At 48.5% G+C, this 18176-nt stretch overlaps 2 protein-coding genes across 6 annotated transcripts; one reads left to right on the forward strand and one right to left on the reverse strand.

Annotated features, from left to right (window-relative positions):
• Window positions 1–2615: 2615 nt before the first annotated feature.
• Window positions 2616–9485, reverse strand: PSMB11 (proteasome subunit beta 11). 4 transcript variants are annotated; one of them, XM_081506623.1, is made up of 5 exons: window positions 8392–8421; window positions 7049–7205; window positions 5664–6000; window positions 4310–4379; window positions 2979–4093 (listed from the first exon to the last, which is right to left on the reverse strand). In XM_081506623.1, exon 5 carries the CDS (start codon window positions 4043–4045, stop codon window positions 3176–3178), a length of 870 nt encoding a protein of 289 aa, XP_081362749.1. In that variant the 5' UTR covers window positions 4046–4093; window positions 4310–4379; window positions 5664–6000; window positions 7049–7205; window positions 8392–8421; the 3' UTR covers window positions 2979–3175. The 4 variants fall into 4 exon arrangements, with proteins under 4 accessions (XP_081362747.1, XP_081362746.1, XP_081362748.1 ...); XM_081506621.1 differs by lacking the exons at window positions 7049–7205; window positions 8392–8421 and adding an exon at window positions 9124–9485 and having other exon boundaries at window positions 2616–4379; XM_081506620.1 differs by having other exon boundaries at window positions 2616–4379; window positions 7049–8859.
• On the forward strand, window positions 8886–14156 carry PSMB5 (proteasome 20S subunit beta 5). Of its 2 annotated transcripts, none has more exons than XM_081506624.1 (3): window positions 8886–9087; window positions 9819–10125; window positions 13651–14156. In XM_081506624.1, the coding sequence occupies exons 1-3, from the start codon at window positions 8890–8892 to the stop codon at window positions 13935–13937; spliced, it is 792 nt and encodes a 263-aa protein (XP_081362750.1). In that variant the 5' UTR covers window positions 8886–8889; the 3' UTR covers window positions 13938–14156. The 2 variants fall into 2 exon arrangements, with proteins under 2 accessions (XP_081362750.1, XP_081362751.1); XM_081506625.1 differs by lacking the exon at window positions 13651–14156 and adding an exon at window positions 13345–13397 and having other exon boundaries at window positions 9819–10134.
• Window positions 14157–18176: the final 4020 nt, after the last annotated feature.

The raw sequence follows: 18176 nt of genomic DNA on the forward strand, positions 1-18176 counted from the left end.
GACTTGGCCCAGGTCTTGTAAGTCCAGCAAGGGCTCCTGGGGAGTAGATAGGTCAGGACAGGTCCTTGTGACTTTCCCTTCCAAGTGCGAGGTGCGGGTAATCAGGGGAGGCTGCTCCAATGGGAAGATGCCTTCTTGTACCTTACATGCTGTGTGGTTAAGGCAACCAGATAGTGGGAGGACAGAGACCCAGCTCCGACAGGCCGCCTCCATCTTGTCAGATCCTTTGTACACGCAGCTCTGCTTGAAGCAGTCTTTGGCTTCAGCCAGAAAACAAACAATGAAGGGAAGGAAGGAGGGAGGGAGGGATCAAATAGGTTAGTACAGGCCTCCATTTCTTGGACACAGTTTCTGAGAACAGATTCGTTCAGTGAAATAGTTATAGTGTCTTCTCCCAGGAAGCTGTGATGTTGATGGGTTCCCAAAACCAGGCCTGTGGTGCAGGCATGGCATTGTCATTGACTCTGCTGAAGGCTGGAAACTGGGCCCTGCCTGCCTGAAGGCCTGTATGAGATCAGACTGTCTGCCCCAGAGGGAGACGATTAGGAGGGCAACACCGCAAGCTGGACATCAGGACAGGTCTTCTGGTTCAGGGCTAGATTGACCCCCTTGGTCTCCCCTGATGTCTGAATCAAACCTTTAGGAATAAGGGGTGAAAAGGAGGGACTGATGCATGGGCTGCCCCTGGCTAGTAAGCGGTGCATTGAAGTGGGGTGCCGGCCTTCGGCCGCTCTGCCAGCCCTCTCTAACACCCTCCTGAGGTCCTTCCCAACTCATTCAGCTGCCAGGAAAACAGTGTAGGGAAACAGACTTTTCAGCTAGACCCTTGGGCTTATCTCTGGTCTTAAATACCTCACCATTGGAAAGAGAATCTGTCAAAGGAAGTGAAGAGGGCAGAACCAGGGAAGGAAAAAAGAGAGAGAAGGGAGAGATGATGGGAGGAGATGCAAGAAGAGAGCCCTCCCTATCTGGTTCAGTCCTCCTCCCCTGATTAATGGGAAGGGGAGGGGCTCAGAGTGTGGGGAGGGGGCGGTGGGCAGCTGCATGTGGTTCCCAGCTAGCCTGGGGGTGGGTTCAGGTGGCAACGTCAGGCTAGCCTGCCCTCCATTCCTGCCTTTTCTCACTGCCTGGTTGGGTGGGGGGGGGTGTTGGGGGGGGGGCCAGTGAGGATGCAGAAGTAGTGAACCCCTGGGGTGAGCCCTGCCCCACCTCCTCTCTACTCTGGACTTCTTCTTCCCAAAAAAGTGATAAGGACTTTCTCCCTGACAATTGGCTGTTCTCCTTACTCAGGTGGGGCTCTTTCTTTTGTAACTCATTTCCTGTCTCTGCACATGGGAACCATCACTTATCTGGGATCACTCATTTACGATGTCACAGACCCACACTCATCTCCGCACGTGGAGATGCACCCTCTTATGTCTGAGTCAATCAAACACTTGAACCCTGGGCAAAAACTGCCCTTCCTCCTGTGTTCCCTCCAGGAGAAAACTGGCCTAAGGGTTCTTGACCTACAGTTATCATTCCCAGAGTCCTGCACCTCCTCCCCTGAGGCTGAGGAGAGGGTGAAAGATGAAGGATTGCATAGAGGCCATCAGCCAGATTCCCAGACCCCAGCTCAAAGGCTTGTTCTCCTGTACTGCGCATCTTTCTGCACCAACCCCCCTCATTTCCTTCCCTCCCCTACTGCTTTCCTTCCTGGGGCTCTCCCTCAGCTTTCCTCCCTCCTCCCTCATCATCCCCTGAAAGCCAGAGCCTACTGGGGCTCCTCTGTCTGGCCCAGCTCCTGCCTGGAGGAATTCTTAGCCTTAAGTGCAGGGTCGGGGCTCAGGACTGGGCCAGAGGCTAGGAGGAGGGTGTCCAAGAGGGAGAAGAGAGGCTGTTCATCTTGGGACTGGAAGCAGTGGGGAGTAGGACAAAGAAAGAAGGTTCTGGAACCTTCCTTCAGGTCCCATCTCCTAGGTTGACCATGCCTTCCCTTCCACTTGGCCTGGGGAGGGGGGTGGGGTGGCATCCCTCCTGGAGTTGTCAGCCTGCATCGCCAAGTCAGGGCTCACAGGGGAGCAGCAAGCAGACAGGAGGGGCGGGAGAGGATGGGCTAACCCAACAGTTCCCACTGGCACAGCCATCTCCCCCTTTTCTTCATGCCCAGAGGGAGCTACCGGAAGGAGAGGCTGGGGAGAAGGCAAAGGGACGGCAGGAGAAGTCTGGCAGCAGCTATGACAGGCCCAGAAGCCAGAGCACGCTGGTTGGGGGGGGGGGTGCCGATGACTCAGGCCTTGGTAAGAGCAGATAGAGGGGGCTCAACAGGGGACGCTTCTTGGGCTCAACCCTCCCAGCCCTTGGGTCCTTCAAGTTCCTTCTTCCCTGGCCACCAGGAAGGGGCCCAGCCCAGCTGCTCTCTCTCCCACATCACTCCCCGGGCGCAGGAAGAGGCCCTGGGAGAGAAGCTGTGCAGAAGGAGCACAGCCCTGGAGTGGATGGCCTGGATCCCAGCCTCATCTCTGCACTGACCGCGTCACCTCGGGCAAGTCATATATCGCTTTGAACCTGTTTCCTCTACTGTCAAGTGAGGATCACATTAACCTTAAACAGTTAATCATGAAAACTGCATTCAGTAAAGGAGTCATCATCAGAGTCATTAGGGTCAAGTGGGGGGTGGTGGCAGAGGAGGAAAGCAGTAGTGGGAGCCCATCACTTACCCCCAGATGTTCATGCTGCACTGTCCCTGCCCCTTCCAGCCTGGGCCGTCGGGGCTACCATCCCCCCCAAATTTCCCTCCCACTGTCCCCCCCATCCAGGTGAGAAAGAGGCAAAGACTCTGAAGCTGAGCTGAAGACAAAAACGAGAGGAAGAAGAGAGACTGGGGATAGGATGGGGAAAAGCAGAAAGGAAGATGGCAAGAAAAGAGGGTCTAGCACTTAGCACAGCATCTGGCATGCAGCCGGTGTGCAGTATTTGCTGAAAGACGGACTCGGTGCTGAGAAGGAAGCTAGATCAATCTATTGGGCGCCACAAGTCGGACAGAGGGGTCAATAGCTTGGGGATGAGAAAGGGATGAAAACTTGGAACAAATGAAGCCAGCAACCCAGGAGAGCAGGACCCCAATGCTGGGAGTCTGCTTCCCCTGTGGCCCCATCTCCCACCCTGGGCTGGGCCCCCCAGATCCTGCCGCTGCTCACAGCCTCTCTGTGGGCACCTTCAAGTCCCCAGGTGCCAGCCCCACAGATGATTCTCTGCCTTCACCCGCTCTGTTGGGGGTGGCCTCCTCTTCCTGTTCCTTCTCTGGCCCTGGAAGCTTCTGCAGTTCCGAGTATAGCACCCAGGCATCATGGCAGGACACATACTCCCATCCACTCTCCTGCACATGGAAGAGGTCCACGGAACCCCCAGAGTAGGCATCGCGGTGGGTGGCATGGGCCACGGCACGGCGGGCCAGGGCGTAGGCTTCCTGGGTGCTCATGTCGTAGCGATAGCCGCGATCTAGCACGCCATAGGCGTAGGGAGACCCAGAGCCTACCGAAAAGATGTCCCCCTGCAGGTAGGTGCCATCGCTGTAGACATAGAAGAGGGCAGGGCCAGAGCGGTCCCAGCCGCACAGGGCTGTGGCCACGCAGAGATCCAGCCCCCGGTAGCGCGACATCATGACTGATAAGAGTTTGGCGGCACCGGCCACGCTGGGCAGCTGACCCTCCCTCAGTGTCCGCAGTCGCAGCTCCCGCTGCAGCACCCGGTACCACGTGACGCAGTCAGCTGAGGTGCCAGAGGTGGTGCCCAGGAGATGCTGGTGCACAGGGATGACCTTGCGTGAGGCTGGACACGCCACGTAGTTGCCACAGGAGGACCGCGTGTCAGCGGCAGCAATGACTCCATGACGGAAGCGGAAGGCCAGGGTGGTGGTACCATGGGCCAGCCTGGGGCCGTGGGTCTGCAGGAAGGCTTGAGGGTCCCAACCTCGGGGCACAGCCCAGCCACCAGCCTGAGGCAGGTGAGGGGAGGTTTCCTGGGTGTCGGGGGCCTGCCACTTGCACACATCTTGCAGAGCCATCCCTGGGGTCCAGTGAAAGTTGGAAGGAGCAAGGCAGGGATCTGTGAGCTGGGTTGGGTGGAAGAAGAGAGATGGTAAGGAGAAGCCGGGCTGCAGCCAGAACCATACAGGAAGATGTGTGATCTGTGGCTTCTCCCAAAACCCAAACCAGGTTTTGGGACCGGCTGATGGAGCAGCGCCCTCCCCCTCAGAGGACTGCTGAGGGGGGGACAGGATGAGGCCAGTGGAGTCTTCAGCGCTGGGGAGACGCTGTCCATGACACACCTGAGCGTCACCGGAGGAGTCGCCTGTCTGTCATCTTCCAAGCACCTGGAGTTGGGTGGGGGCTGGGTAACTGCAAAGGAAAGGGGGCACCAGTGAAAGGAGCAGAGCTAGGTTCCTCTTGTTTTTCCTGCGGGGGGCACTGGGCACAGAGATTAATGAAGCCCTGTCCCTGCCCTGAAAGGGCCCCCAGCCTAGGGAAAGGTAAAGACTAGGCAGTGTAATGGCACAGTCAGACTAGGTTCCCTGGGATGCCAGGCTTTCACTGCTATGGCCTGAGTTCGATCACTGGTCACAGAGCTGAGATCCCACAAGTCACAGGACACGGCCCCAAACCAAAACAAAACAGAATAGATTGCCAATAGGGACCCACTGTGGCAGGAGTCCCTGATGCTGGGTTTACTCTTCAGGGGGATGGGGTCAGGGAGCAACGACACTGAGCTTACTGGTTCACCTCATGACCAAGGTGGGGAAAACGAAATGGACTGGGACAAAGACAAAGGAAAGAAGAGCAAGAGAGCTTTGTATGGGGTGCCCAGATGCCTTCAGAATGACAGAGCACCGCGGGGCCAGGTGAAGGGGAACTAAAACCTGGAGATCTTTTTCTCCTCTGCTTTGGGCATGAACATGAACTTCCATCTGCATACAGACTTGGCACACCTGACAGTTCTCTGATAGTATAGCCTCTCTGACTGGTGCTAAAGTTCTGAGGATGTAGCTGAAAGGATCTATTGGCCCCCTTTGTGCCCAACAGTTCACAATGGCAAGAGATTGGTTTGCAGTTTCAAGGCAGGAGAAACAACTGACTTTGATACCATCATGCTGAGTCTAAGTCTTAGACCAACGAAGGGTGGACACTGACAGCTGGCCCTAGACTGGGGTGGGGTGACAAGCTACATCTACTTCTGGAACCATATGGAGTATATTTTTCTAAACATTACAGCTCCCCCTCTAACCTCATCCTCCAAGCTGACATGATTTCTTAAGGTATCACTCACATCCCATGTCTCCTCTACCAAGAAACCTTAAAGGGTTGTAAGATCAAATCCACCCCAGGTTGGCACGTAAGGCCCACTGTGACTCAATCCCAATCCATCTACCACAACCTCTTTTCATGTTATTCCCAGCACATCTCCCACCTCCCCTTCATCTTTTTGAATCTTATCCTCCCAAGTCTGGCTTACATAATATCATCCATTCTGAAAACCCTCCCCAGGTAGTGGCCGAGAGAGAAGAGGCTCTGAATTTGAGAAGCAATGGGATCTAAGTGGTATTTAAGGAAATGAATCCAGACCTCCTTGACAAAGCCCTCCTTGACCCCCAAACTCACCCAATCTACACTGACCACCTTTCTCACCTCTGAACTATAGCACTTATCATTGTTTTCTTCTCCAACACCTGCTTTACTGAGATATAATTTTTAAAATTTATTTTTGTTTGCACTGGGTCTTCATTGCTGCACGTGGGCTTTCTCTAGTTGTGGCCATGGTGGCTTCTGTTTGTTGCGGAGCATGGACTCTAGGGCACACAGACTTCAGTAGCTGTGGCATGTGGGCTCAGCAGTTGCAGCTCCTGGGCTCCAGAGTGCGGCGCTCAGTAGTTGCCCCATGGCATAAGGGATCCTCCTGGACCAGGACTGGAAACTTTGTCCCCTGCTTTGGCAGGCAGACAACCACTGGACCACCAGGGAAACCCTATTGAGACATAATTGACATATAACTTTATTTATTTAAGTTTAATGTGTACAACATGATGATTTGATACTTCTATGGATGTGTCTGTGTAGGCATATATCGCAAAACATTTACTGCAATATGGATAGTTAACAAATCCTTCACCTCACATAATTATCATTTTTGTTGTTATGGTAAGAACATTTAAGATCTACTCTCAGCAACTTTCAAGTACACAAAAGAGTATTGTTAACTATAGTTACCGTGCTGTACATTTGATTTCCAGAACTTATTCCTCTTATAACTGGAAATTTGTACACTTTTGACCAACATCTTTCCATTTTCATCAACTCTGAGCCTCTGACAACCACCAATCTACTATCTGTTTCTAAGAGTTTGGGTTTGTTAGATCCTACATATAAGTAAGCTCATACTGTATTTGTCTTTCTCCTCCTGGCTTCTTTCACTTAGCATAATGCCCTCAAGTTTCATCCATGTCATCACAAATGGCAGGATCTCCTTCTTTTTTATGGCTGAATAATATTCTACCACATATATAACACTTTATGCATTCATACATTGATGATGGATATTGTTTTCATGTACTGGTAATTGTGAATAATGTGCAGTGAACATTGGATTGCAGCTATCTCTATGAGATAGTGATTTCATTTCCTTTGGATAAATACCCAGACATGGGATTACTAGATCATATGGTAGGTCTATTTTTTATTTTTTTTTTTAGGGGGGTGGGGAACTCCATACTATTCTCCATGGTATGTATCAGTTTATATTCCCACCCATTGCAGCACTGATCATGTGTACCTCTCCTCTTTGAGGTCTCCCTGAATGGGTCCTTGGAGCAGAAAACTATTGTAAGGTAAAATGGGAACAGATTCTGGAAGGCTTTGAATGTCATGCTGAGGAGCTGAACCTTACAGACCATTTTTAAGCAGGTAAGTGATAAGATCAAGATGATGTTTTAATAAAATCAACCTGGTACTATGCAAAATTAATTAGAAACATAGTGTGGGCCCAGAAAAATTAGGAGAATATTTCAGTAACTCACGATTGAGAAGATAAGAAGCCAAAGGCAATATCAATTGCAATGAAGAAGAATGTGAGCAGCACTGTGAAGGGAGGATGAACAGGACTTGGCATCTAGTGGATGCGGAGGAAAGGAACAGGAGCTGTCAAGGATGAGCCAGGGCTTCAAGCCTCTGTGACTAGAAGAACAATATTGTCATCCTTTCACGTGTTCATTTGACAAACATGTATTAAGCATATAGTGGGCACAGAGAAATGCCTGTCTTTACAGATTTTTTTTTGTTCTTGCCACATGGCTTGGCTTGTGGGATCTTAGCTCTCTGACCAGGGATCAAACCCAGGCCCCTGGCAGTGAAAGCACTAAGACCTAACCACTGGACTGCCAGGGAATTCCAGAGAAATACCTGTCTTTAAAAGTTCACTATCCAGTGGGAGATAAATGTATTTATAACCAGGTTAAAATATAAAAATGCCTTAAGAGAAGTACAGACACCATTAGTAGCAGAGGGAAAGAACCACTGAGAGAAGTCAGAAGGAGGATTAGTTGCATTGCAAGGAGTGACTGCAAAATAATATGTGCTCAATAAACAGAGGCACTCTGCATTTTCCACACCATCCAAGTGTGAGACCCACAAATAGATCTTCTGCTTCATTACATTCTGATGGTTGGGTTTGGAAAGAGTTGCCAAATTTCAGCATTAAAAATACAATACAGAGTCTGCTGGGAAGAGGAGGGGCTGAGTTGGGCATCAGAGGAAAGAGGAATTTAGATATTGATGGATGTTGCTGCTGGAATCCAACAAGGAAGACTAGACACTGACTTCATAGAAACATAAAGCAGGAGGCAACATTTCATACATTTGCCCACTTCTTTGCATGTTATAGTTCCCAAAAGGGTTGAAAAATGAAGGTGGGTGGAGAGAGGGAGAGACAATGAAATAGAGCACGTTCTTGAATAAGGGCTTGTCTTAGCAAGATTAAGTCAGGAAACCTCTTGGTACATCTTTATGGAGCCTCAACTCTCCTCCAGGCTCTGAATGGTAAATTACTATTGACTCAGTTATTCAGGAGCTGAATTGCGAATCCAGTCTGTGAATTAACTGGGCCCTTTGCTTTTCCTTCTTTATTCTTCTATCTGCCTTTTGGGCAATTCATTACTTATTAGAATTTCCACCAGGGGGTGGGAGTAAAGACAATACTGAATCTAAAAAATTGGTTGCTGTTAGAGAACCTGGCTATTGTGGCGATTGATGCTATCAAAAAACAAGAGGTATAGCACTCATGTTTGTTGCGCTTTCTAGCTCAAACTACTGTGGTTTTAGTAACTTCGTAGGAAAATGGCCTCAGAGTAGATCATTATTTTACCCAGTATTAGAGAGTGCCCTTAAACAAAATGGCAACTTCAGTCGCATTAACCGACTACTGAAAAGGAATAGATGTTAATTGTTGCTTGGACACCGGGCGGGGCGGGGCCGATTTACCGCTACCGGTTTAGAACAGATTTTCATCCAGTCACGCCCTTCTCAAAGATGGCCGGCCCCACTTCCCTCCCTCAACCTGACGTTTGCGTTTGCTTCCTATGAATTTGAGGTTAATCTAATCCCGTGTTGGTTACGTGGCCAAAGTCAAGATGTCAGCCACACCCCTTTATAATTTAAGGGAAGTGAAGCCATTTATTTTTTTCCTCCTTGGTGAAAATAATCACTCGCATCTGGCTCTTGTGTTTGGAGGCGTGGTGCCAGGACTTAAAATGGCTCCTCCCTGGGATAGATTTAATAGGGAGTGAAGCTGTGACGGCGAGGCGTTGCCCGGCCGCTCTTTGCTAGGTGTTCTGGCAGGCAGTTCCCTTTGCCCTTACTAGACATGGCGCTGGCCAGCGTGTTGGAGAGGCCGCTACCGGTGAACCGGCGCGGGTTTTTTGGACTCGGGGGTCGTGCGGATCTGCTGGACCTGGGTCCAGGCAGTCCCAGCGATGGGCTGAGCCTGGCCGCGCCCAGCTGGGGTATCCCAGAGGAGCCGAGAATTGAAATGCTTCATGGAACCACCACCCTGGCCTTCAAGGTGCAGACACAGCCGCCGCGCCGGGCTGAATCCTACCTGCCCGCGCCCTTCCTGGCCTCCTAGCCGGTCCATAACCAGCCGTGGCCGCGGCCGAGAAGCCCAGGCGGAGGCTCGGCCCTCTCGCCCGACCCCGGCAGTTTCGCTGTCTCATTGGCCCGGGAGGCCTCGGTTGTCGCTCTGGCGGGAGCGGGGTGGCGGTGGGGCTGGGGGATAGAGGGGTAAGTGGGAGAAGGATTTCGAGGCTGTTTGGATTGATTCCCAGGCGACCCCAGGCTGCTCCTGTCCAGGAAAGAGGCGGCCGCAGCGACAGTGAACTCTGGCAGAGGGAAGGCTGTTGTGACCACCAAAGGTTTTGGAAACTGCATGGCCCGGATAGGTCAGGGTAACTGAAACGTTATGGCTTGAGGAGGAAAGTTGGTGGGAGGAAGCACTCTAATAGGAGCCAGACAATTGGGATTCCTAGCCTAGCTTTGTAATAACTGGCTCTGTGATCTTGGGTAAGTCATTCGATCTCATTGAGCCTGTTTCCTCAGCCAGCAAGTGAAGGTAATCTCACCTCAAGCTATTGATGTGAAGCTCCAGTGACACATAAGTGGGAAAGTAGGTTGTGAAGTATAAAACAGCAGCGACAAGAGATGTTCTGGGGTTGTATCGATGCATAAAGAAATGTCAAGGTGATGTTTTTGTGGTCTGACGTGGCCCCTGGCTTGTGTTTTCTCTGATTTTAACAGTTTCGCCACGGAGTCATTGTTGCAGCAGATTCCCGGGCCACAGCCGGTGCCTACATCGCCTCCCAGACAGTAAAGAAAGTGATAGAGATCAACCCCTACCTGCTGGGCACCATGGCTGGGGGTGCAGCGGATTGCAGCTTCTGGGAGCGTCTGTTGGCTCGGCAATGTCGAATCTATGAGCTTCGAAACAAGGAACGCATCTCCGTAGCAGCTGCCTCCAAGCTGCTTGCCAACATGGTGTATCAGTATAAAGGCATGGGGCTGTCCATGGGCACCATGATCTGTGGCTGGGATAAGAGAGGCCCTGGTAAGTTAAGCTGCAACCGTGTGATTCTTGGGCTGCCGTTACAGAGAGGAAGGGTTGCATGAACAGATGAATGAAAGAGCATATGTCAGTGCTAAGGATGTGTTGATTAGTTCTCAGTCCTTCCTTCTCTTTGTTTAAGGAAGAGATGTAGTGTAGGAAAGGGCACAGAGGTAGATTAGTTGTGTCATTGATCATCCATGTGACTTAGGGCAGGTTGTTTATTTTCTCAGCCTGTTTCATCATCTTATATAGGTTCCATGAGGCAATACATGTCAAATATGCAGTGTCTGGCACATAAACTGTTTTTCCTGTAAAATGTTTTTCCTCTCCTGTAAAATGATAAGACATTTCTCTCCTGTAAAATGCAAAGAGTTGTATTTAAGACTTGGGTAATAGACATAAAAGCTCTAATCAGTGCAATCTGATAGAAATAATGTGAGCTAGATATAAAGAAAATAAATTAAAAAATTAAATGTGAGCTACACATGTAACATGTAATTTTACTTTTTTCTAATGGATATATTTTAAAAGTGAAAAGAAATGGGTGAAATTAATTTTAACAGTTGTCTTAATCCATAATAACTAAAATATCATTTTGGCATGTGTCATCCTCATTTCAAGAGCTCAACAGCCACATATGGCTGGTGGCTACCATATTGGACAATGAAACCAAGTAACTACTCAAAAGTCAGTCATTTCTCTTCCCTTTTTTCCTGTAGAGAGTCTTTGGCCTAGAAGGGGCCCTTTGGGCCCATCTCCTTTCCTTGCTTGATATAATCACCTCAGTCCTGTTGTCTCTGAAAAGAATTCCTTAACCTGTTTTTCTTCCTAGTATATAAAATCCTTGCCAGGAAACTCAAGACTTGTATCTGATAGCAGTTCCTCTTCAGCCAATTTTGAATGTCCCTTTAGTCAAGCTGGTATACAGCTAGTCACATTCTGTGTAATTTTCCCCTTTGGTGATTGAAAATAGTTAATCTTTCCTCCTGTTGTTTTTGCTTCATTCATTTACCTGCTTGCTTTCTTTCTTTCTTTTTTTTTTTTAACTTTGTGGCTTGTGGGATCTTAGTTCCCTGACCAGGGATTCAACCTGTGCCCTCTGCAGTGAAAGTGTGGAGGCCTAACCATTTGGACTGCCAGGGAATTCCCTCATTTACCTTTCTAAATGCCTAGTTTTCCTCTATTGATCAACTGTAGAATACCCACTACTTTTTCATTTGCTTTGGAGAATATTAGTTCTCCCCTCAATAGAGGATGGATGAGGAGAGACTTAAAAGTGCCTGTGAGAGAGCAGCTCAGTTTGTTACTTTGGAAATTGAGACATTTCTGTTTGAAAAATGTGAAAGAACAGTTCCATTCCTCCTGTGTGGTCCAGGGAGCCATTTTGGAAATGTTGTTTTGAACCGTTAGCTATTGGATTGGTCCCAGGTGGTGGAAAACAGTGTAAAAGAGTACAAAAACTGGCTAGCAAGGAAAACCCAGGAAGCCAAAGCTTAACCTAAATTGTACTGTCTCATGGAAGCCTTCCTGACAAGTCGTCCCATTCAGGATGAATCAGCCCCTGGTCTCAAGCAGACTGAGAAAGGATCCCAGATTACTTCATGCGAGGCTGAATGAGATGAATACCGCTTTAAAGAGAATCAGTAAAATGCTGAAAGAATTTAAGGAGGTGGGAAGAATTGCTTCTGATGGGAGAAACTGGGGAGGGCGTCATAGGTAGGTCTCATTTTCCTGGATGTGAGAAAAGAAACATCATGAGCAAAAGAGAGGGAAGAAGCATGAGGTCTTGCGGGAAGTAACTGGAAGTCTAGTTTAATTGGAGCTAAGAATGTGTGAAGCAGAGTAGTGAGCCAGAGAGCCAGAAAGGGAATTGGAACCAGATGGTGCACCGGCTTAGCAAGGTAGTGGCAGTGGGCCTGAGGAGGGGCTCCATGTTAGAACCATCGGAACCTGGAAACTGATAAGGGCCGTACTTTTCAACCTGGCTTGTATCGTGATCACCTGAAGAACTTAAGAATCTAGCTCCGTGCTTGTCCCCCACCCAGACCAATTAAAAAGAATACCTGGGTTAAGTCCTTGGCATCTTTTTAAAAATACCTGGAGTTCCCTGGCCGTCCAGTGATTAGGACTTGGCGCTTTCACTGCCAGAGGCCCAGGTTCAGTCCCTGGTTGGAGAACTAAGGTCCTGGGAGCTGCATGCCCTGGCCAAAAAAAAAAAAAAAACTTCCTTAGATGATGTTGATGCATAGTTAGTGTTGAGACCCACTGAAATAGGAAAAATATTAGTGATGCATTGCCAGAATTTGAAAATACAGAAGGAAGTGGATTGGTGGGGCAGAAGAGGGATGAGTTTGGTCTGTAAGGGAGAACCACTGGAAGTATTTGAGGACAGGAAATTTAAATATGAATTTGGTGACAAAAGGCATCCAGCTGGAGAGGTCCAGGGGGCAGATGGAAATGATAAAAATTTTATTAAACCTGTGTCTAACTTTTTGTTATACCAGAGGTTGGCTAACTTTTTCATAAAGGACCAAATGTAAGTAAATATTCTAGATTTTCAGGCCCTGTGATCTTTGTCTCAACTACATAGCTTGGTTTTAGCATAAAAGCAGTCCTAGACAATATATACACAAATGGTTGTGGGTGTGTTCCAAGAAAAACTATAAAAATAGGCAGTTGGGGGAATTCCCTCGTGATCCAGTGGTTAGGATTGTGCACTTTCACTGCTGAGAGGGCCTGGGTTTGGGGAGCTACAATCTCGCAAGCTGCACAATGTGGCCAGAAAAAAGAAAGAAAATAAATTTTTTTTAATTAAAAAAAAAGGCGGTTGGCCTGGCTAACTGTTTAGTCTATACCAGCACTGTCCAATAGAAATATAATGTGAGCCATACATGTAATCTTAAATGTTGTAGCCATGTTTTTAAAATTGAAAAGGAAAAGTAATTTTAATAATAATTTTATTTAACCTGGTAGATCCAAAAGACTATCACTCCAGCATGTTGTAGGTACTAGCTTCATTTCAAGTGTTGAATCACATGTGGCTAGTGGCTACCATATTGGACAGTGCAGGTTCTTTACAATATGACTTAGAATTCTAGGCTTTATTCTCTTACTGTGTGATAGAAGAGATAGCATACTTGTCCAGATAATATTCCCAGATAGTCTGAACTCTTGAGGGTTAGGATTGTCTCAAACATTATCTCTCACAGTGCCTAAAAGTTCTGTGCTTGAAACTGAAGTCATTTGAACTATACTAGTTTTTTGGTTGTACAGAGAAGACAGACAAGGCAGTAACTGTAATGTGAGGTGAGATGGAGTGGAATGTGTAGAATCCTGAAGTCTTCATATTTAATTTTATTTCTTCACTTTTTTTTTTTTAAGTAATTTTATAGAAGTCCTGTTTTCTTGAATTTCTGTTGGTCTCCCTGGGTTTCAAGAGGAAGGGGGAACTGTTGCCTTTAAAGATGAATTAGATGTCAGAAGAGGTGATCATTGTTTTCTTACTAACCTCATCTCTCTTTCCAGGCCTCTACTACGTGGACAGTGAAGGAAACCGGATCTCGGGGGCCACCTTCTCTGTAGGTTCTGGCTCTGTATATGCTTATGGGGTCATGGATCGGGGTTACTCCTATGACCTGGAGGTGGAGGAGGCCTATGATCTGGCCCGTCGAGCCATCTACCAAGCCACCTACAGAGATGCCTACTCAGGAGGTTCAGTCAACCTCTACCATGTCAGGGAGGATGGCTGGATCCGGGTCTCCAGTGACAATGTCGCTGATCTACATGACAAATATAGTGGATCTACCCGCTGAAGGAGGACGGATGTGGCTGCTTGCATTTGTGGGGTGACTTGTTGGTCATATGGGTACAGTTCCCCATCCTCTAGTGGAGGGGTCCCCAATTGTATCGATCACATTTTTTTAAATCTCTGGTGCATTGACGTCCATGTGTTACCAGCTGTTAATGAGCTACTGCAGAGGTAATTATTGGTTTTACTTTCTTGAATGTTAACATGACACTACTCGACCTCAGCCTGTGTTGCGTTTTTTCTCCACACTGTCCCTCCTCCAAGCACTTTACAGTCAAATGGGCTGGGACAGTGGGAGGGAAGGGACTGTAATTACAGGAAACAGTGGTGTGAAGACATTACCTAGTGAATACATTAACATCCCCACTCATGAAGCTAATAACAAAGGAGAAGGAGAGAGACGCAGGGAGGAGGGAGAGACTTCTTGATTCCGTTTGCAAAGAGATGAAAAGTTGATGAGGTGGAAAGATGCACAGGGCTGTACCAGGCAGAGCTGCCGAGGCAAAAGCTCTCCCCCTGTGCTGGGGGAGGGAAGGCTGATGCCACATGCAGAGCAGAGAGGTGAGGAGGGTAAGCCAGTTGGGAAAGGAAGGCTTTGACCCTGGGAAAAGAGAGGACAGAGAGGTGTGTGTGTGAAAGCGTAGTGACCACCAGCCAGGTGACACCTCTCCTTCTGGCCCTGCGGTGTGTGTTTGTGGAAGACAGAGGGAAATGATCATGGACTTGTAGCCTCCTGGGCAGGAAACAGCACAATATCGTTCCTGGAGCCTGTGGGTGCGGAAGAGTCCCTGCTGAGAGCAGAGAGATGGCTGATTTGTCACCCCTAGCACCGAGGGTCTTCCCAGGCTATGGTGGCAGCAGATGGCAAGGCCTTCTGTTAAGAAGACAGAAGAGACGCAGGAGGTTGATGGGAGAAACCTTTAGAGAATGAGAAGGGTGTGAACGCTGCTTTATATGAGTTGGCAAGAAGGAAGAAAGTGGTTGGTGAGGGTGACAGTGGAGTGTCCTCTTTTGAGGCCAAGGGGCTGGGAGGAGTCACTCAGAGATAAGCGAGCTATAAAGCCTGTTCTCCCCTGCACTGCAGCCACCTTTCCTTCTTGCACCTTCCCTCCCGCTCAGCCTCCTGCAGTCTCTGAAGTCTCTGAAATCTCCGTATTGATTGATGAGGGCTGTTGGCCAGGAACTGATCGAGGCTTGTTAATTGCATTTGTCAAATGCAGGGAAATTGGGAATTAGTGAGACCAGAGAAGGGAGTTTGGAAAACAAATGGCTCTCGTGCCTGAGGAGATTCATTTTGCTGAAAAGTGCCTCCGGAGCTCCTGGAGCCGGGAGCTGCCGGTGTGGACCAGGATCTGCCCTACAGCCAGAGCAGACAGGAGCCACACCACAGCTCCCTCTGCGCCGCAGTCAGGAGAGGCCCAGACACAGCTGTCTTCCTCTCACTTAGGACAGTGCTTTGCAGACCTTTTAGAAAATTAGAACTCTTTTTAAAATGAACTCTTAGGAGAAATCCCAGCCCCTGAACGAAATCAAGTCAGATTGAAGTAGAGTTGAAGGGTCCAGCGCCTCAACCATTTAGCTTTCCCCTCCAGCCACTTCTCACACCTTGCTCCCCCCACGCACACGTACTCCCTGGTACTTCTTGGTACCCTGTGAAAGTGAAAGTTGCTCAGTCATGTCTGACTCTGCGACTCCATGGACTGTCCATGGAATTCTCCAGACCAGAATACTGGAGTGGGTAGCCTTTCCCTTCTCCAGGGGATCTTCCCAACCCAGGGATCGAACCCAGGTCTCCCGCATTTCAGGCAGATTCTTCACCAGCTGAGCCACAAAGGAAGCCCCTTGGTACCCTAAGGAGCATATTTGAAAATAACTGCCCTGGGAAGTAACCTGGAACGTGAAAAGAGTTGAAGATTGGAAATCTACCCTGACCCCAGAGAGCATAGGACTCCCTGGGCTCTTAGCCCATGAAAGAAAATTGAGTCTGGAGAGAAGAGAGTCTTGAAGTAGGGCTGCTCTTGTCCTGTTGCTATCCCACACCTGACTTGCAGTGGTCTAGCTGTTCAGTTTAACACATATTATGCACTGGCAGAGTCCTGTTGAGGCAAGAAACATATCCTAGAGTCCTGTATTCTAGCATATCCTTGTTTCTCTGCCTTCCTGGATTTTGGATAAAAGCAAAGACTGGCCTAGTGGAAGAAATCAATTTGTGGTAGGTTTTCTGGAAAGAGCAGAGCAGAGGTAGAGGAAAGCTGCAAGTCTCTAGACCCAGTGACACCCGTTCTATGATGGCAGTTTCTTGCTGCTATGACTGGTAGGGAGCTGGCTTTGCGGTGGTATGAGTCTCTGCTTGCATGGGGATGATGGATGCTGCATAGCATCGGAGAGATGCTGTTGAGTGGAGTGTACCAGTTCAGGGACTCCCATCAGATTCGTTTCCCAGTGCAGTCCTCTTGACAAAGGATGATGGAAAAGAAATTGCCTTAAATAGCGGGAAGATTAATTTCTCTTGGCAGTTCCCAGGCGTCCAAGGGCCAGGGCTTTTTAAGTGATGTCTGACAATTTTTCCTCCTTCCACAGATAGCTCAGTAACACCCAAATCTGACTCCTCAGGGTAGGTGATGGGACTAATCTGATTAAATAGGGAGCAAAACACTCTTAGAGGCCCCACGCTTTCTCTTGCTGGCAGGGAATGCTGTGGGGTTGAAGACAGATGTGGCTTATAGCATAACCATACCAGGCAAGGGAGGGCTGCAGGGAGCAGCGGTGCCCTGTGGGGTGAGTAGAATGTTCAAGAGGGACAGTGAGAAGGTAAGCGAGGACATGGCAGGGAGGGAGGAAGGGCATAGTTAAAGCAAATCAGGGACTGAAGCATAATAGTTACTGAGTGTTCCCTCTTTAGGCAAAACCAGAAGGTCAGTGTCTCTTGATATCCTCCTCAGCTAGCAAATGAGAAAACTGTCAAAGTCATTTGGGGAGTGGAAAGTTACATCCTTTGAGGGGAAATAACTGATTTATTCTGGTCCACGAGTTCTACGTGGTCTGTCAGGGGAGAGAAGCAAGAGGTGGGATGGAAGGGTCAGGTGAGAAAAGAGGGAATCTGGGGGAGAAATTCCCCCCAGAAGGAGCATGGTGGGGTCAGTGGCAGTTTACATGCATGTATCTGATTTGGTGAGTACAGTTAGGTGTTTCATTCTTGTTGGTTTTAACTGTTTTGTTAAGAGCCCCTCCCACCAGGGTTCTAACAGATTAGATGCTTGGAAACTGACCAGTAGCCCTGACCTCAAGACAGGATTAAGAGCTTTATGATTTAAAACATATGTATATTGCAACTAAGCATCTCTGCTGTTTTGGGGATTTTTTGTTTTTTAAATTCTAGTTTTCCTTTAGGAAGTCAGATCAGAAAGCTTTAATTATAGTGGGCAAGATGAGAGAGCAAAAGCTTCATCAGAACTGCCCAGATCAGCAGCTGCTGGCACCTCCTGCCTGACCCAGGCCACCCCCCACCCCCTTAGCAGCCGACTGTCCACATCTCTGCAGCGCACCCCAGGGCTGGCCTCAGAGCCAAGTTTTGGCTTCTCGGGGCTATGCCCCACTGAAGCATTTCAATAAAAACCATTTCTAAAATGTCCCATTCGCAGTTGTTAATGGGTCAGGCAGAAGAAATTCTACCCACGTCAGCTTCTTGGGTTTATTTAACCCAACTCTTTCTCCCTGAAGCTCTGCCTCTGAGTTAGGCGCCAAGCCTGACTTGGTGCTTAACCCTTTATAATCCAGACTTAGCTGTCATCAATCATGAAGATCCAAACCAGTTTATTTAAAAGGAAATAAGGCAATGTCGGTTCAACCCCTTCTGATGCCTCCCCTCCTCCCCCCGCCCCATCCTCTCAGGGTGCCCCTTCTTTCTGTTGTTCCTTTGCTTGATTTCATGTTTTCTCCCTGCTCTCACTTTATAAAAATTCCCTTCTTTGTAGAATTTAAATAAAAACTAATCCATCAATAAACCAAGTGCTGCTTATGGACTTTAATATAACAAGAAAAGGTTATCGCTAGCTTCAGGGTACCCAAAAAGCTGGTATTACAGAGGGAAGCACAGATGGAATGTGAGAGAGGGAGCTAGAAAAAAACTAGACAAATGAGAGACAGAAACAGAAAAGCGACTCCTGGACAGCAAGAGGGAGATTGAGCAAAGAGGAGAGGGAGACGGGGACACGGCAGAGAAGATGGATGGAGACATTGATGG

This window comes from Giraffa tippelskirchi, chromosome 7 (genome assembly GCF_054371585.1).
Source record: "Giraffa tippelskirchi isolate mGirTip1 chromosome 7, T2T-mGirTip1v1.2.pri, whole genome shotgun sequence".
NCBI classification, from domain to species: domain Eukaryota; kingdom Metazoa; phylum Chordata; class Mammalia; order Artiodactyla; family Giraffidae; genus Giraffa; species Giraffa tippelskirchi.